The sequence below is a fragment of the Tachyglossus aculeatus genome, chromosome 7, assembly GCF_015852505.1.
Source record: "Tachyglossus aculeatus isolate mTacAcu1 chromosome 7, mTacAcu1.pri, whole genome shotgun sequence".
Taxonomy (NCBI): domain Eukaryota; kingdom Metazoa; phylum Chordata; class Mammalia; order Monotremata; family Tachyglossidae; genus Tachyglossus; species Tachyglossus aculeatus.
In genome coordinates this window covers 28,944,625-28,965,022 of record NC_052072.1, presented here as the reverse complement: position 1 = coordinate 28,965,022, position 20,398 = coordinate 28,944,625, and the positions used below count along the sequence as shown (strand labels likewise).

The window sequence follows — 20,398 nt, the reverse complement described above, 5'->3', positions numbered from 1 at the left end:
CCCCAAGATGGCGTCGCGGGGGACTCCAAGTCCCAGGAGGCGCCGGGGTGCGGGCGGTGCATGCGTGCTGAAGCCACCGCCCAGAGAAGGGGGGCGCCGAAGATGGCGTCGCGGGGCGGTGGAGTGAGGCGGGCGGTGCCGGGGTGTGGGCGGCGCATGCGTGCTGAAGCCACCGCCCAGAGAAGGGGGGGCGCCCCAAGATGGCGTCGCGGGGCGGTGGAGTGAGGCGGGCGGCGCATGCGTGTTGAAGTCGCCGCCCGTTGAAGGGGGGCGCCCCAAGATGGCGTCGCGGGGGACTCCAAGTCCCAGGAGGCGCCGGGGTGCGGGCGGCGCATGCGTGCTGAAGCCACCGCCCAGAGAAGGGGGGCGCCGAAGATGGCGTCGCGGGGCGGTGGAGTGAGGCGGGCGGCGCATGCGTGCTGAAGTCGCCGCCCGGAGAAGGGGGGCGCCCCAAGATGGCGTCGCGGGGGACTCCAAGTCCCAGGAGGCGCCGGGGTGCGGGCGGCGCATGCGTGCTGAAGCCACCGCCCAGAGAAGGGGGGCGCCGAAGATGGCGTCGCGGGGCGGCGGAGTGAGGCGGGCGGTGCTGGGGTGTGGGCGGCGCATGCGTGTTGAAGTCGCCGCCCGGAGAAGGGGGGCGCCCCAAGATGGCGTCCCGGGGCGGTGGAGTGAGGCGGGCGGCGCATGCGTGTTGAAGTCGCCGCCCGGAGAAGGGGGGCGCCCCAAGATGGCGTCGCGGGGCGGTGGAGTGAGGCGGGCGGCGCATGCGTGTTGAAGTCGCCGCCCGGAGAAGGGGGGCGCCCCAACATGGCGTCGCGGGGCGGTGGAGTGAGGCGGGCGGCGCATGCGTGCTGAAGCCGCCGGCGGCCGGAGGGGGGGGGCGCCCCAAGATGGCGTCGCGGGGGACTCCAAGTCCCAGGAGGCGCCGGGGTGCGGGCGGCGCATGCGTGCTGAAGCGGCCGGCGGCCGGAGCCGGGGGAGGGGGGCGCCCCAAGATGGCGGGGCGGGCGGGCCTCGGGGCGGCCGGGTGAGGCGGCCATGGCGGAGGAGCCGGGGCCGCTGGCGGGGAAGCGGGCCGAGTCGGCGCGGGCCAGGCGGGCGGAGCAGCTGAGGCGCTGGCGGGGCCGGGAGGAGGAGGAGGCCGCGGCGGAGGAGAAGGAGGAGGAGGAGGAGGAGGAGGAGAAGGGGCGGCGGCGGCGTCGTCGTCCTCCTCGGCCCCGGGTGCGGTTCGAGCCCGGCGCCGTGTTCCTGGCGGCCTGCTCCAGCGGCGACACGGCCGAGGTGAGCCGCCTGCTCGCCCGAGGCGCCCACGTCGACACCGTCAACGCCGACGGCCTCACCGCCCTCCACCAGGTACTTCCCGCCCTCACCGCCACGACTCCGAAACGTTTCTCTGTACGTCTCTCGGTGTGGCCAACTCGGACTTCCCAAGCGCTTAGTCCAGTGCTTTGCACACAGTGAGCGCTCGATAAGTACGACTGATTCGTTGATTACCATTCTATTCGATATCATACGAACTGACGAGGGATGGAGCTGGGTTTTGAACCCATGACCTCTGACTCCAAAGCCCGGGCTCTTTTCCACTGAGCCGCGCTGCTTCTCCACTATTACTCATAGTAGTAGTATTATAGTAGTAGTAGTAGTAGTATAGAATAGTATTGTATAGAATACTAATATCATATGTGTTTTGTATATTGGACTTCCCAAGCGCTTAGTCCAGTGCTCTGCACACCGTAAGCGCTCAATAAATACGGTTGATTGATGATATTATAGTTGGGTGACTATAGTTGGCCTTCCCAGACTGAGCCCCTTCCTTCCTCGCCCCCTCTCCATCCCCCCACATCTTACCTCCTTTCCTTCCCCACAGCACCTGTATATATATATGTATGTTTCTACGCATTTATTACTCTATTTATTTATTTTACTGGTGCATATCTACTCTATTTTATCTTGTTAGTATGTTGGGTTCTGTTCTCTGTCTCCCCCTTCTAGACTGTGAGCCCACCGTTGGGTAGGGACTGTCTCTGGATGTTGCCAATTTGCACTCTCCCAAGCGCTTAGTCCAGTGCTCTGCACACAGTGAGCGCTCAAGAAATACGATTGATGATGATGATGACTCCGAAACGATTAAGTGTGTGAGTAACTCACCATTTTCCCATCCCACCCCACAGAAGTGTCTCTCTATATTGCCCACTTGGACTTCCCAAGCGCTTAGTCCAGTGCTCTGCACACCGTAAGCGCTCAATAAATACGGTTGATTGATGATATTATAGGTGGGTGACTATAGTTGGCCTTCCCAGACTGAGCCCCTTCCTTCCTCGCCCCCTCTCCATCCCCCCACATCTTACCTCCTTTCCTTCCCCACAGCACCTGTATATATATATGTATGTTTCTACGCATTTATTACTCTATTTATTTATTTTACTGGTGCATATCTACTCTATTTTATCTTGTTAGTATGTTGGGTTTTGTTCTCTGTCTCCCCCTTCTAGACTGTGAGCCCACTGTTGGGTAGGGACCGTCTCTAGATGTTGCCAACTTGTCCTTCCCAAGCGCTTAGTCCAGTGCTCTGCACACAGTCAGCGCTCAATAATGATAATAATGATGGCATTTATTAAGCCCTTACGGTGTGCAAAGCACTGCTGTAAGCGCTGGGGAGGTTACAAGGTGATCAGGCTGTCCCACGGGGGGGCTCACAGTCTTCATCCCCATTTGACGGAACTGAGGCCCAGAGAAGTGAAGTGACTTGCCCAAAGTCACTCAGCTGACGAGCGGCGGAGCCGGGATTTGAACCCATGACCTCTGACTCCAAAGCCCGGGCTCTTTTCCACTGAGCCACGCTGCTTCTCCATAAATGCGATTGATTATATTATAGTCAGTTGGGTGACTTCGGGCTTCTAGACTGTGAGCCCCCCGTGGGGCAACCTGACCACCTTGTAACCTCCCCAGCGCTTAGTCCAGTGCTCTGCACACAGTCAGCGCTCAATAAATACGATTGATTGATTATGTTATAGTCAGCTGGGTGATTTCGGGCTTCTAGACTGTGTGCCCACTGTTGGGTGACTTCCCAAGCGCTTAGTCCAGTGCTCTGCGCACAGTAAGCGCTCAATAAATACGATTGATTATATTATAGTTGGGTGCCTTCCCAAGCGCTTAGTCCAGTGGTCTGCACACAGTAAGCGCTCAGTAAATACGATTGATTATATTATAGTCAGCTGGGTGACTTTGGGCTTCTAGATTGTGAGGCCACTGTTGGGTGATTTCCCAAGCGCTTAGTCCAGTGCTCTGCACACAGTCAGCGCTCAATAAATACGATTGATTATATTATAGTTGGGTGACTTCCCAAGCGTTTAGTCCAGTGCTCTGCGCACAGTAAGTGCTCAATAAATAGGATTGATTATATTATAGTCAGCTGGGTGACTTCGGGCTTCTAGACAGTGGCCTTCCCAGACTGAGCCCCCTTCCTTCCTCTCCCCCTCTCCATCCCCCCCCCCCCCCCGCCTTCCCTTCCCCACAGCACCTGTATTTGTATGTTTGTACATATTTATTACTCTATTTATTTATTTTACTTGTACGTATCTATTCTATTTATTTTATTTTGTTAAGATGTTTGGTTTTGTTGTCTGTCTCCCCCTCCTAGACTGTGAACCCGCTGTTGGGTGACTTCCCAAGTGCGTAGTCCAGTGCTCTGCACACAGTCAGCGCTCAATAAATACGATTGATTGATTATATTATAGCCAGCTGGGTGACTTCGGGCTTCTAGGCTGTGAGCCCACTGTTGGGTGACTTCCCAACCGCTTAGTACAGTGCTGTGCACACAGTAAGCGCTCAGTAATAATAATAATGATAGCATTTATTAAGGACTTACTATGTCAAAGCACTGTTCTAAGTGCTGGGGAGGTTAACAAGGTGATCAGTTTGTCCCACGTGGGGCTCACAGTCTTCATCCCCATTTTACAGATGAGGGAACTGAGGCCCAGAGAAGTGAAGTGACTTGCCCAAAGTCACACAGCTGACGAGTGGTGGAGCCTGGATTTGAACCCATGACCTCTGACTCCAAAGGCCGTGCTCCTTTCCACTGAGCCACGCTGCTTCTCCACTACTACTCAATAACTATTAGTATTCTATTCTATAGAATACTAATATCATATGTGTATATTGTGTATTCTACTTCCCAAGCGCTTAGTCTAGTGCTCTGCACACAGTAAGTGCTCAATAAATACGACTGATTGATTATATTATAGTCAGCTGGGTGACTTCCCAAGCGCTTAGTCCAGTGCTCCACACACAGTAAGTGCTCAGTAAATACGATTGATTGATTATATTATAGTCAGCTGGGTGACTTTCTGTGAGCCCACTGTTGGGTAGGGACTGTCTCTGTATGTTGCCAACTTGGACTTCCCAAGCGCTTAGTACAGTGCTTTGCACACAGTCAGAGCTCAATAAATACAATTGATTGATTCAGGCAAGACACTTCAATCAATCGTATTGAGCGCTGACTGTGTGCAGAGCACTGGACTAAGCGCTTGGGAAGTCCAAGTTGGCAACAAAGACGGTCCCTACCCAACAGCGGGCTCACAGTCTTCACTTCTCTGGGCCTCAGTTCCCTCATCTCTAAAATGGGGATTAAAAGTGTGAGCCCCCCGTGGGGCAACCTGATCACCTTGTAACCTCCCCAGCGCTTAGAACGGTGCTTTGCACATAGTAAGTGCTTAATAAATGCCGTCATTATTATTATTATTTGTTAAGCGCTTACTATGTGCAGAGCACTGTTCTAAGCGCTGGGGGGATACCTCCCCCTCTCCATCCCCCCCCACCTTACCTCCTTCCCTTCCCCACAGCACCTGTATATATGTTTGTACTTATTTATTACTCTATTCATTGATTTATTTTACTTGTACATCTGTATATACGTATATATGTTTGTATGTATTTATTACTCTATTGATTTATTTTACTTGTACACCTGTATATATGTATGTATGTTTGTACGTATTTATTACTCTATTGATTCATTTTACTTGTACACCTGTGTATATGTATATATGTTTGTACGTATTACTCTATTTTACTTGTACCTATCTGTTTTATGGCATTTATTAAGCACTTACTATGTGCAGAGCGCTGTTCTAAGCGCTGGGGGGATACCTCCCCCTCTCCACCCCCCCCTTACCTCCTTCCCTTCCCCACAGCACCTGTATATATGTTTGTACCTATCTATTACTCTATTTATTGATTTATTTTACTTGTACACCTGTATATATGTTTGTACGTATTTATTACTCTATTATTTTACTTGTACATACCTATTCTGTTTTATTTTAGTAATATGTTTTGTTTTGTTCTCTGTCTCCCCCTTCTAGACTGTGAGCCCACTGTCGGGTAGGTACCGTCTCTATGTAATAATAATAATAATGGCATTTATTAAGCGCTTACTATGTGCAGAGCACTGTTCTAAGCGCTGGGGGGATACCTCCCCCTCTCCATCCCCCCCCCCCGCCTTAGTTCCTTCCCTTCCCCACAGCACTGGTATATGTGTTAGTGCATATTTATTACTCTATTTTACTTGTACACCTGTATATATGTATATATGTTTGTACGTATTTATTACTCTATTTTACTTGTACATATCTATTCTATGGCATTTATTAAGCACTTACTATGTGCAGAGCGCTGTTCTAAGTGCTGGGGGGAACCCCCCCCTCCATCCTCCCCACCTTACCTCCTTCCCTTCACCACAGCACCTGTATATAGATTTGTACCTATTTATTACTCTATTTATTGATTTATTTTACTTGTACACCTGTATATATGTTTGTACGTATTTATTGCGCTATTTATTTTACTTGTACATATCTATTCTATTTATTTTATTTGGTTAATATGTTTTGTGTTGTTCTCTGTCTCCCCCTTCTAGATTGTGAGTCCACTGTTGGGTAGGGACCGTCTCTATATAATAATAATAATAATGGCATTTATTAAGCGCTTACTATGTGGAGAGCGCTGTTCTAAGTGCTGGGGGGATACCTCCCCCTCTCCATCCCCCCCACCTTACCTCCTTCCCGGCCCCACAGCACCTGTATATATGTTTGTACGTATTTAATAATAATAATAATAATAAATATGTATTTTACTTGTACATATCTATTCTATTTATTTTATTTTATTCTATTCTATTTATTTTATTTTGTTAGTATGTTTGGTTTTGTTCTCTGTCTCCCCCTTCTAGACTGTGAGCCCACTGTTGGGTAGGGACTGTCTCTAATAATAATAATAATAACGATAATAATAATAATATTTATTTATTTTACTTGTACATATCTATTCTATTTATTTTATTTTGTTAATATGTTTTGTTCTCTGTCTCCCTCTTCTAGACTGTGAGCCCACTGTTGGGTAGGGGCTGTCTGTATATAATAATAATAATAAATATTTATTTATTTTACTTGCACATATCTATTCTATTTATTTTATTTTGTTAATATGTTTGGTTATGTTCTCTGTCTCCCCCTTCTAGACTGTGAGCCCACTGTTGTGTAGGGACCGTCTCTATATGTTGCCAACTTGTACTTCCCAAGTGCTTAGTACAGTGCTCTGCACACAGTAAGCGCTCAATAAATACGCTTGATTGAATGGCATTTATTAAGCACTTACTAGGTGCAGAGCACTGTTCTAAGCACTGGGGAATTTACAAGGTGATCAGGTTGTGCCCCGTGGGGCTCACAGTGTTAATCCCCATTTTACAGATGAGGTAACTGAGGCCCAGAGAAGTTAAGTGACTTGCCCAAAGTCACACAGCTGACGAGTGGTGAAGCCGGGATTTGAATCCATGACCTCTGACTCCAAAGCCCAGGCTCTTTCCACTGAGCCACCCTGTTTCTCTATATGTTGCCAACTTGTACTTCCCAAGCGCTTAGTACAGTGCTCTGCACACAGTAAACGCTCAATAAATACAATTGATTGATAATGTGATCAGGTTGTCCCACGTGGGGCTCACAGTCTTCATCCCTGTTTTACAGATGAGGGAACTGAGGCTCAGAGAAGTGACTTGCCCAAGGTCACACAGCAGGCATGTGGTGGAGCCGGGATTCGAACCCATGACCTCTGACTCCAGAGCCCGGGCTCTTTCCCACTGAGCCACGCTGCTTCTCCAGCTGCTTCTACTACTACTACAAATACCATTATTATTATTATTACTACTACTACTAATGATGGCTTACTATGTGCTGAGCACTGTTACCACTCCACTTTGTCAATGAGGCGCATAGAGCTCGAATTCTGTTTCTCGTACTCGTCCGTATTAACTACTCGAGTTTGTCAATGATGCGCATAGAGCTCGAATTCTAGTTCTCTTGTCCACATTAATATTAATGTTAATATGGACTAGTGAAATAGAACTAGAGCGCATAGAGCGCTAATTCTAGTTCTCTTGTCCATATTAATATTAATGTTAATATGGACAAGTGAAATAGAATTAGAGCGCAGAGAGCGCTGATTCTATTTCCCTTGTCCACATTATTGTTAATATTAATATGGACAAGTGAACTAGAATTAGAGCACATAGAGCGCTGATTCTATTTCCCTTGTCCATATTATTGTTAATATGGACAAGTGAACTAGAATTAGAGCGCATACAGCTCTAATTCTATTTCTCTTGTCCATATTAATATTAATGTTAATATTAATATGGACAAGAGAAATAGAATTAGAGTAGAACTAGTCTAGTTTGTCAGTGATGCGCATGGGACTCTAATTCTATATTTACTACTCTGTCAATGATGCGCATAGAGCTCTAATTCTACTTCTCTTGTCCATATTTACTACTCTAGTTTGTCAGTGATGCGCATGGAACTCTAATTCTATATTTACTACTCTGTCAATGATGCGTATAGAGCTCTAATTCTATTTCTCTTGTCCATATTTACTCCTTTATTTTGTCAGTGATGCGCATAGGGCTCGAATTCTGTTTCTCTTACTCATCCATGTTTACTACTCTAGTTTGTCAGTGATGTGCATAGAGCTCTAATTCTATTTCTCCTACTTGTCCATATTTGCTATAGTTTGTCAATGATGCGCATAGAGCTCTAAGTCTGTTTCTCTCACTTGTCCATATTAACTACTCTAGTTTGTCAATGATGCGCATAGAACTTTAATTCTGTTTCTCCTGTCCATATTTACTACTCTGTCAATGATGCGCATAAAGCTCTAATTCTATTTCTCTTGTCCATATTTACTACTCTATTTTGTCAATGATATGCATAGAGCTTTAATTCTATTTCTCTTACTTGTCCATATTTACTACTGTATTTTGTCAGTGATGCGCATGGAACTCTAATTCTAGATTTACTACTCTGCCAAGGATGCGCATAGAGCTCTAATTCTATTTCACTTGTCCATATTTACTACTCTGTTTTGTGAATGATGCTCATAGAGCTCTAATTCTATTTCTCTTACTTGTCCATATTTACTACTCTGTCAATGATGCGTATAGAGCTCTAATTCTATTTCACTTGTCCATATTTACTACTCTGTTTTGTCAATGATGCACATAGACCTCTAATTTTGTTTTTCTTACTCGTCCATGTTAACTACTCTAGTTTGTCAGTGATGCGCATAGAGCTCTAATTCTATTTCTCCTACTTGTCCATATTTACTGTAGTTTGTCAATGATGCGCATAGAGCTCTAATTCTATTTCTCTCACTTGTCCATATTAACTACTCTAGTTTGTCAATGATGCGCATAGAACTTTAATTCTATTTCTCCTGTCCATATTTACTGCTCTGTCAATGATGCGCATAAAGTTCTAATTCTATTTCTCTTGTCCATATTTACTACTCTATTTTGTCAATGATGCGCACAGAGCTCTAATTCTATTTCTCTTACTTGTCCACATTTACTACTGTATTTTGTCAATGATGCGCATGGAACTCTAATTCTAGATTTACTACTCTGCCAAGGATGCACATAGAGCTCTAATTCTATTTCAGTTGTCCATATTTACTACTCTATTTTGTCAATGATGCTCATAGAGCTGTAATTCTATTTCTCTTACTTGTCCATATTTACTACTCTGTCAATGATGCGCATGGAGCTCTAATTCTATTTCACTTGTCCACATTTGCTATATTTTGTCAATGATGCACATAGAGCTTTAATTTTGTTTCTCTTACTCGTCCATGTTTACTATAGTTTGTCAGTGATGCGCATAGAGCTCTAATTCTGTTTCTCCTACTTGTCCATATTTACTGTAGTTTGTCAATGATGATCATCATCATCAATTGTATTTATTGAGCGCTTACTGTGTGCAGAGCACTGTATTAAGCGCTTGGGAAGTACAAGTTGGCAACATATAGAGACAGTCCCTACCCAACAGTGGGCTCACAGTCTAAAAGGCGGAGACAGAGAACAAAACCAAACATACTAACAAAATAAAATAAGTAGAATAGATATGTACAAGTAAAATAAATAAATAAATAAATAGAGTAATAAATATGTACAAATACATATACATATATACAGGTGCTGTGGGAAAGGGAAGGAGGTAAGATGGGGGGATGGAGGGGGGACGAGGGGGAGAGCTCTAATTCTGTTTCTCTCAGTTGTCCATATTAACGACTCTAGTTTGTCAATGATGCACATAGAACTCTAATTCTATTTCTCCTGTATATATTTACTACTCTGTCAATGATGCACATAAAGCTCTAATTCTATTTCTCTTGTCCATATTTACTACTCTATTTTGTCAATGATGCGCATAGAGCTCTAATTCTATTTCTCTTACTTTTCCATATTTACTACTGTATTTTGTCAGTGATGTGCATAGAGCTCTAATTCTATTTCTCTTGTCCATATTTACTACTTTATTTTGTCAACGATGCGCATAGAGCTCAAATTCTTTCTCATACTTGTCCATATTAACTACTCGAGTTTGTCAATGATGCGCATAGAGCTCGAATTCTAGTTCTCTTGTCCATGTTAATATTAATATGGACAAGTGAAATCATTAATATTAATATGGACAAGTGAAATAGAATTAGAGCTATGCGCAGCATTGACAGAGTAGGAAATATAGAATTAGAGTTCCATGCGCATCATTGACAAACTAGACTACTCGAGAAATAGAATTAGAGCTCTATGCGCATCATTGACAGAGTAATAAATATAGAATCAGAGTTCCAGGCGCATCACTGACAAACTAGACTACTCTAGTTTGTCAGTGATGCGCCTGGAACTCTAATTCTGTATTTACTACTGTCAGTGATGCGCATAGAGCTCTAATTCTATTTCTCTTTTCCATATTTACTACTCTATTTTGTCAGTAATGCACATAGAACTCTAATTCTATTTCACTTGTCCATACTTACTACTCTAGTTTGTCAGTGATGCGCATAGAGCTCTAATTCTATTTCACTTGGCCATATTTACTACTCTATTTTGTCAATGATGCGCATAGAGCTCTAATTCTATTTCTCTTGTCCATATTTACTACTCTAGTTTTCAATGATGCGCATAGAGCTCTAATTCTGTTTCTCTTACTTGTCCATATTTACTACTCTGGTTTGTCAGTGATGCGCGTAGAGCTCTAATTCTGTTTCTCTTTCTCGTCCATATTAACTACTCTAGTTTGTCAATGATGCGCATAGAGCTCTAATTCTATTTCTCTTACCTGTCCATATTTACTATAGTTTGTCAATGATGCGCATGGAGCTCTAATTCTGTTTCTCTTACTCGTCCATATTAACTACTCTAGTTTGTCAATGATGCGCATAGAGCTCGAATTCTGTTTCTCTTACTTGTCCATATTTACTACTCTAGTTTGCCAATGATGCACATAGAGCTCTAATTCTGTTTCTCTTGTCCATATTTACTACTCGAGTTTGTCAATGATGCTCATAGAGCTCTAATTCTGTTTCTCTTACCTGTCCATATTAACTACTCTAGTTTGTCAATGATGCGCATCGAGCTCAAATTCTATTTCTCTTACTTGTCCGTATTTACTACTCTGTTTTGTCAGTGATGCGCATAGAGCTCTAATTCTGTTTCTCTTGTCCATATTTACTACTCTAGGTTGTCAGTGATGCGCATAGAGCTCTAATTCTGTTTCTCCTACTTGTCCATATTTACTACTCTAGTTTGTCAATGATGTGCATAGAGCTCGAATTCTATTTCACTTGTCATTTTTACTACCCTTATTTTGTCAATCATGCACATAGAGCTCTAATTCTATTTCTCTCACTCGTCCATATTAACTACTCGAGTTTTTCAATGATGCGCATAGGGCTTTAATTCTATTTCTCTGGTCCATATTTACTACTCTAGTTTGTCATTGTCACGCATAGAGCTCTAATTCTATTTCTCTTACTTGTCCATATTCACTACTCTATTTATTTTGTCAATGATGCACATAGAACTCTAATCCTATTTCTCTTACTTGTCCATATTTACTACTCTATTTTGTCAATGATGCGCATAGAGCTCTAATTCTATTTCTCTTGCTTGTCCATATTTAGTACTCTATTTATTTTGTCAATGATGCACATAGAACTCTAATCCTATTTCTCTTACTTGTCCATATTTACTACTCTATTTTGTCAATGATGCGCATAGAGCTCTAATTCTATTTCTCTTATTTGTCCACATTTACTACTCTATTTTGTCAGTGATGCGCATAGAGCTATAGTTCTGTTTCTCTTGTCCAAATTTACTACTCTATTTTGTTAATGATGTGCATAGAACTCTAATTCTATTTCTCTTGTCCATATTTACTACTCTCTTTTGTCAATGATGCACATAGAGCTCTAATTCTATTTCTCTTACTTGTCCATATTTACTACTCTATTTATTTTGTCAATGATGCGCATAGAGCTGTAATTCTATTTCTAGCTCAGTGGAAAGAGCCCGGGCTTTGGAGTCAGAGGTCATGGGTTCAAATCCCGGCTCCGGCACTTGTCAGCTGTGTGACTTTGGGCAAGTCACTTCACATCTCTGGGCCTCAGTTATCTCATCGGTAAAATGGGGATGAAAACTGTAAGCCCCCAGTGGGACAACCTGATCACCTTGTAACCTCCCCAGCACTTAGAACAGTGCTTTGCACATAGCGCTTAATAAATGCCATTATTATCATTATTATTATTATTATTATTATTATTATTATTATTATTATTCTCGTACATATTTGCTACTCTATTTTGTTACTGATGTGCATAGAGCTGTAATTGTATTTTTCTTGTCCATATTTACTCCTCTATTTTGTCAGTGATGCGCTTAGAGCTATAATTCTGTTTATCTTACTTGTCCAGCGTGGCTCAGTGGAAAGAGCCCGGGCTTGGGAGTCAGAGGTCACGGGTTCTAATCCCGGCTCCACCACTGTCTGCTGTGTGACTTTGGGCAAGTCACTTTACTTCTCTGGGCCTCAATTACCTCGTCTGTAAAATGGGGATGAAGACTGTGAGCCCCATGTGGGACAACCTGATTACCTTGTATCCCCCCCGCAGCGCTTAGAACAGTGCTTGGCACATAGTAAGCGCTTAACAAATGTCATCATCAATATTATTATTATTACATATTTACTACTCTAATTATTTTGTTAATATAATAATATTGGTGGCATTTGTTAAACGCTTACTATGTGCCAACCACTGTTCTAAGCACCGGGGAGGATGCAGGGTGATCAGGTTGTCCCAAGTGGCTCACAGTCTTCATCCCCATTTTACAGAGTAGGTATATATTTGTACATATTTATTACTCTACTTCAGTCAATCGTATTTATTGAGCACTTGCTGTGTGCAGAGCATACTCTACTTATTTTACTTGTACATATGTACTACTCTATTTTTTATTAATGATGTGCATATAGCTATAATTCTGTTTATCTTGTACATATTTACTACTCCATTTTGTCAGTGATGCATATAGAGCTATAATTCTATTTCTCGTACATATTTACTACTCTATTTTGTCAATGATGTGCATAGAGCTATAATTCTATTTATTCTGACGGTTTTGACACCTGTCTCCGTGTTTTGTTTTGTCGTCTTTCTCCCCCTTCTAGACTGTTGAGCCCGTTGTTGGGTAGGGCTTGTCTCTGTTGCCTAACTGTACTTTCCCAAGCGCTTAGTACAGTGCTCTGCCCACAGTAAGCGCTCAGTAAATACGATTGAATTAATGAATGACTATTCAAACAGACACAATCTCTACCCCACATGGGGCTTCGCCCTACCTCCTTCCCCTCCCCACAGCACCTGTATATATTTGTACAGATTTATTACTCTATTTTACTTGTACAGATTTACTACTCTATTTTGTTAATGATGTGCAGATAGCTACAATTCTATTTATTCTGACAGTTTTGACATCTGTCTCCATGTTTTGTTTTGTCAGCTGTCTCCCCCTTCTAGACCGTGAGCCCGTTGTTGGGTAGGGACCGTCTCTATATGTTGCTGAGTTGTACATCCCAAGCGCTTAGTACAGTGCTCTGCGCACAGTAAGCACTTAATAAATACGATGGGAATGAAGGAATGACTGTTCAAATCAGACACAGTCTGTACCCCACATGGGGCTCCGCCCTACCTCCTTCCCCTCCCCACAGCATTTGTATATATTTGGACAGATTTATTACTCTATTTACTTGTACATATTTACTATTCTATTTATTTTGTTAATGATGCGCTTAGAGCTATAATTCTATTTATTCTGACAGTATTGACACCTGTCTACATGTTCTGTTTTATTGTCTGTCTCCCCCTTCTAGACTGTGAGCCCATTGTGGGGTGGGGACCGTCTCTATCTGTTGCCGACTTGTACTTCCCAAGCACTTAGTGCAGTGCTCTGCACACAGTAGCGCTCAATAAATACGATTGAATGAATGAACCGCTCCTTCCTTCCTTCCTTCAGAATAATTCATAATAATGATGGTGATGATGGTGTTTGTCAAGCGCCTACTGTGTGCCAAGCGCTGCTCTAAGCGCTGGGGTAATAATCATCACCATAATAATAACAATGGGATTTAAGAGTTTACTATGTGTCAAGCACTGGGGTAATAGTAATAACAATAGTAATAATTATAATGATGGTAGCTTACTATGTAAGTGTTGGGGTAATAATAATAATAATAATAGTAATATTAATAGTAATAATACTAATAAAATAACAATGGGATTTGTTAAGAGCTTGCTATGTAAGTGCTGGGGTAATAGTAATAATAATAGTAATAATAGCAATAATAATAATAATGGCATTTGTTAAGCGCTTACTATGTGCCAAGCGCTGGGGTAATAATTAATAATAATTAATAATAATAATAATGATGATAGTATTTGTTAAGCACTTGCTATGTGCCAAGCACCATTCTAAGTGCTGGGGTAATAATAATTAGGATGGGATTTGTTAAGAGCTTACTATGTGCCAAGCGCTGGGGTAATAATTATAATAATAATAATGATGATGGTATTTGTTAAGCACTCGCTATGTGCCAAACACCGTTCTAAGTGCTGGGGTAATAATAATTAGGATGGGATTTGTTAAGAGCTTACTATGTGCCAAGTGTTGGGGTAATAATAATCATAGTGATAATAATAATAGCGATGGGATTTGTTAAGAGCTTACTATGTAAGCGCTGAGGTAATAGTAATAATAATAATAATGATGGTATTAAGCATTTACTGTGTGCCAAGTGCTGTTCTAAGCCCTGGGGTAATAATCATCACCATAATAATAATGGGATTTGTTAAGAGCTTACTATGTGTCAAGGACTGGGGTAATAGTAATAACAATGGTAATAATTATAATGATGGTAGCTTACTATGTAAGTGTTGGGGTAATAGTAATAATAATAATAGTAATAGCAATAATAGTAATAAAAATAACAATGGGATTTGTTAAGAGCTTACTATGTAAGTGCTGGTGTAATAGTAATAATAAAAGTAATAATAGTAATAATAATGATGGCATTTGCTAAGTGCTTACTATGTGCCAAGCGCTGGGGTAATAATAATAATAATAATGATGATGGTATTTGTTAAGCACTTGCTATGTGCCAAGCACTGTTCTAAGTGCTGGGGTAATAATAATTAGGATGGGATTTGTTAAGAGCTTACTATGTGCCAAGCGCTGGGGTAATAATAATAATAATAATAATAATAATAATAATAATAACAACCATGGGATTTGTTAAGAGCTTACTATGTAAGTGCTGAGGTAATAGTAATAATAATAATAGTAATAATAATAATGATGGTATTAAGCATTTACTATGTGCCAAGTGCTGTTCTAAGCCCTGGGATAATAATTATCACCACAATAATAACAATGGGATTTGTTAAGAGCTTACTATGTGTCAAGGGCTGGGGTAATAGTAATAACAATAGTAATAATTATAATGATGGTACCTTACTATGTAAGTGCTGGGGTAATAGTAATAATAATAATAATGGTAATAGTAATAATAGTAATAAAAATAACAATGTGATTTGTTAAGCGCTTACTATGTTCCAAGCGCTGGGATAATAATAATAATAATGATAATGATGATGATGGTATTTGTTAAGTACATACTATGTGCCAAGCACTGTTTTAAGCGCTGGGGTAATAATAATCAGGATGGGATTTGTTAAGAGCTTACTATGTGCCAAGCGCTGGAGTAATAATAATAATAATAATAATAATAATAATAATAATAATAATAACGATGGGATTTGTTAAGAGCTTACTATGTAAGTGCTGGAGTAATAATAATAATAATAGTAATAATAATAATGATGGTATTTGTTAAGCATTTACTATGTGCCAAGCGCTGTTCTAAGCTCTGGGGTGGTAATAATAATAATAATAGTGATGATATTTGTTAAGCACTTACTATTTGCAAAGCACTGTTCTAAGCGCTGGGGTAATAATAGTAATGATGGTATTTGTTGAGCGCTTACTATGTGTGAAGCTCTAAGCACTGGGGTAGTAATAATAATAATAATGATGATGGTATTTGTTAAGTGCTTACTATGTGCCAAGCACTGTTTTAAGCACTGGGGTAATAATAATAATAATGATGATGATGATATTTGTTAAGGGCTTAGTATTTGCTGAGCGCTGTTCTAAGCGCTGGGGGGGATACAAGGTGATCAGGTTGTCCCACATAGGGCTGACAGTCTTAATCCCCACTTGACAGATGAGGGAACTGAGGCACAGGGAAGTGAAGTGATTTGCCCAAAGTCATACAGCTGACAAGTGGCAGAGCCAGGATTAGAACCCACAACCTCTGACTCCCAAGCTCAGGCTCTTTCCACTGAGCCACGCTGCTTCCAGTATACAGGGTGATCAGGTTGTCCCACATGGGGTTCACAAACTCAATCCCCATTTCACAGGTGAGGGAACTGAGGCCCAGAGAAGCGAAGTGGCTTGCCCAAAGTCACACAGCTGTCAAGTGGCGGAGCCGGGATGAGAACCCACGACCCCCGATTCCCAAGCCCGTGCCCTGGCCGCTAAAGGCGACAGAGGAAGTGGGTTCGAATCCTACCCCATCGCTTGTCCGCCGCGTGACCTTGGGCAAGCCACTTCTCTGCACCTCAGTTCCCTTGTCTGTAAAATGGGGATGAAGACTGTGAGCCCCACGGGGGCCAACCTGTTTACCTTGCGTCTACCCCAGAGCTCAGAACAGTGCTTGGCACAGAGGGAGCACTTAACAAATGTCATTATAATTATTCTTTGTGCCTCAGTTCCCTTATCTGTAAAATGGGGATGAAGACTGTGAGCCCCACATGGAACAACCTTGTAGGTACCCCAGCCGTTAGAATAGTGCTTGGTACATAGTAAGCGCTTAACAAGTACCAAGCGCTTAGTACAGTGCTCTGCACATAGTAAGCGCTCAATAAATACGATTGATGATGATAATTGTTATTGTTAGAGCTGCTTCTAGGCCTGATGACTCCCACTTCCATGCCCTCCCCGGGTGTCTTGAGCAGTGCCACCTGCCCATCGCCCTGCAGCGGGATCTGCCTCACCGCCGACGAGTGCCAGCTGCTAGACACCCCCAAACCCCCACTTTGATCTCCCCATAAATCGGGCAGCGGTCCCTGTGGGGAAAAATAATTAATAACGATAGTAATAATAATTACGGTATTTGTGGCAGGCACCGTACTAAGCGCTAGGGTGGACACAGGCCTATAGGGTTGAACACAGTCCCACGTGGGGCTCATCATCATCATCATCATCATCAATCGTATTTATGGGAGCACTTACTGTGTGCAGAGCACTGTACTAAGCGCTTGGAAAGTCCAAGTTGGCAACATATAGAGACAGTCCCTACCCACCGGCGGGCTCACAGTCTCAATCCCCGTTTTCCAGATGGGGTAACTGAGGCCCAGAGAAGTCGGCTAAACTTTTGTCCGTGCCGTTCTGCCAGGTGCCCATTTTAGTCATCGCACATATCGCTCGCCCTTATCCGGTTCCAGTTGGTGAAATGTGGATGAGTTGACAGCTATTTACTCGGTAATAAACACCTCTACTTCACCGCTCTACCACCTCCTCCCAAATATAATGCCATTAGTCACGTTGGAGGAACCGATAACCGGGAGCCAAATACTATTTTCCTCTTTATTTCCTTTTTACTAGATTGTAAAATTTATTACTCTTTATTTCTTTATTTATTTTACTTGTACTTATCTATTCTATTTATTTTATTTTGTATGTTTGGTTTTGTTCTCTGTCTCCCCCTTTTAGACCGCGAGCCCACTGTTGGGTAGGGACTGTCTCTATGTGTTGCCAACTTGGACTTCCCAAGCGCTTAGTCCAGTGCTCTGCACACAGTAAGCGCTCAATAAATACAATTGATTGATTGTAAACTTCAGGGCAGGGATCATGTCTACTGGCTCTGCTGCACTCTCCCAAGTGCGTAGTACAGTGCTCTTTACAGAGTAAACCCTCAATAAATAAATAAATTCAAGACCCTACTGAGAGCTCACCTCCTCCAGGAGGCCTTCCCAGACTGAGCCCCTTCCTTTCCCCCTCATCCCCCTCTCCATCTCCCCCATCTTACCTCCTTCCCTTCCACACAGCACCTGTAGATATGTATATATGTTTGTACATATTTATTACTCTATTTATTTTACTTGTACATATCTATTCTATTTATTTTATTTTGTTAGTATGTTTGGTTTTGTCTCCCCCTTTTAGACTGTGAGCCCACTGTTGGGTAGGGACTGTCTCTATATGTTGCCAGTTTGTACTTCCCAAGCGCTTTGTACAGTGCTCTGCACCCAGTAAGCGCTCAATAAATATGATTGATTGATTGTAAACTTCAGGGCAGGGATCATGTCTACTGGCTCTGCTGCACTCTCCCAAGTGTGTAGTACAGTGCTCTTTACAGAGTAAACCCTCAATAAATACAAGTTCTACTACCGTTAGATTTGCAATCTCCCCCTAGCTATCCGATACTCATATTGTGGACAGAGTGCATGCAGTTGAGGTCTTCCTTAAATGACATTCAAATTCACCTTTTCGATTAGAAGTAGCATCACCCTCTTGGCCTCGGCTAAGCAATTCCTGCTTAAATACTACCTTGCAATATCACACACTGTTATGCTGTATAATTAAAAAATTATTTCCCTACCGCCCTAGTTTTCCTATACTACCTCATCAACATCAATCGTATTTATTGAGCGCTTACTGTGTGCAGAGCACTGTACTAAGCGCTTGGGAAGTCCAAGTTGGCAACATATAGAGACAGTCCCTACCCAACAGTGGGCTCACAGTCTAAAAGGGGGAGACAGAGAACAAAACCAAACCTACTAACAAAATAAAATGAATAGAATAAATATGTACAAGTAAAATAAATAAATAAATAAATAGAGTAACAAACATGTACAAACATATGCATATGCATATATGCAGGTGCAGTGGGGAAGGGAAGGAGGTAAGATACCTGTGCATCAGGAATAAAAGAAAAGTTTGTTCGGATCCCCTCACCTTCTAGAGTAAAAGGAGCGCAAACTCGAGGTAGCAGCCGTCTTTTCAGAAGTTAGGGGGCTTTGCGAACTTGAATACTTTTTTTTATCAAGCCAGCTTTTTCCAATGTAGCATGCTGGTAGGTTTCTCCGCTGCAGATGTATTTTGTGCGGATGGGGAGAGGGAAACTAAAGGTCAGATAGGCGAGTCCACTGCTCAGGGATTTTTAGGGAGAAAGGGGAGTAGAACCCAAGGATCCCAAGGGGAAGGACCACCCTCTCTCTCCGGGCTGCCGAGACCTAGAGAGACCCACTCTTTTCTAGGTAGTCTGCTGGCTTTTGCATCTCTAGACTGCGGACTTACCATCATCATCAATCGTATTTATTGAGCGCTTACTGTGTGCAGAGCACTGTACTAAGTGCTTGGGAAGTCCAAGTTGGCAACACATAGAGACAGTCCCTACCCAACAGTGGGCTCACAGTCTAGAAGGGGGAGACAGAGAACAAAACCTAACATACTAACAAAATAAAATAAATAGAATAGATATGTAAGTTCTTCCTCTAGACCGTAAGCACTCACTGGGCAGGGAACATTTCTACCGGCTCTTATACGGTACTCTCCCACGTGCCTCGTGCAGTGCTCTGCACACAGTAAGAGCTCTATAAATAGGATTGATCTCTTTTCTCACCACACCCTATTCTGTTTTGTTCATAAAATCACATTTCCTCCCAGACGCCTTTCCCCACTAAGCCCTCATTTCCCCTACTCCTTCTCCCTTCTGCATCGCCTATGCCCTTGGCTCTGTGCTGTCTAAACACTCGACATTCAACCCACTTTCAGTTCCAGATGGCCTACGTACATGTCCATAGTTTATTTTGTCTGTCTCCCCCTTGTAGACAGCAAACTCCCGTTGGGAAGGGAACATTCATTCAATCGTATTGAGCACTTACTGTGTGCAGAGGACTGTACTAAGCGCTTGGGAAGTCCAAGTTGGCAACATATAGAGACGGTCCCTATCCAACAGTGGGCTCACAGTCTAGAAGATGTCTGCCAACTCAGTTGTACTATACTTTCCCAATCAATGGTATTTATCGAGCGCTTACTCTGTGCAGAGCACTGTACTAAGTGCTCGGGAGAGTACAACAGAGTTGGCAGACATGCTCCCTACCCACAGTGAGCCCATAGTCCAGAGGGGGAAGAAAGACATTAATACAAATCAGTAAATTACAGATATGTTCACAAGTGCTGTGGGGCTGAGTGTGGGGTGAACACTCTCATTCATTCATTCAATCATATTTATTGGCCCTACTGAGAACTCACCTCCTCCAGGAGGCCTTCCCAGACTGAGCCCCTTCCTCTCCCCCTCGTCCCCCTCTCCACCCCCCCATCTTACCTCCTTCCCTTCCCCACAGCACCTGTATATATGTATATATGTTTGTACATATTTGTTACTCTATTTTACTT

The 20,398-nt window shown here is 42.8% G+C and overlaps 1 protein-coding gene across 7 annotated transcripts in view; it reads left to right on the top strand.

The window, feature by feature from the left end:
• Positions 1-1,038: 1,038 nt before the first annotated feature.
• The window catches only part of PPP1R12B (protein phosphatase 1 regulatory subunit 12B), a 282,648-nt gene continuing 263,288 nt past the window's right edge, over positions 1,039-20,398 (top strand). For all 7 annotated transcript variants that reach the window (XM_038748884.1, XM_038748882.1, XM_038748883.1 and 4 more), the window contains exon 1: positions 1,039-1,353. In XM_038748884.1, coding sequence (XP_038604812.1) covers positions 1,039-1,353 — 315 coding nt within the window. The remainder of the gene's footprint in view (positions 1,354-20,398) is intronic.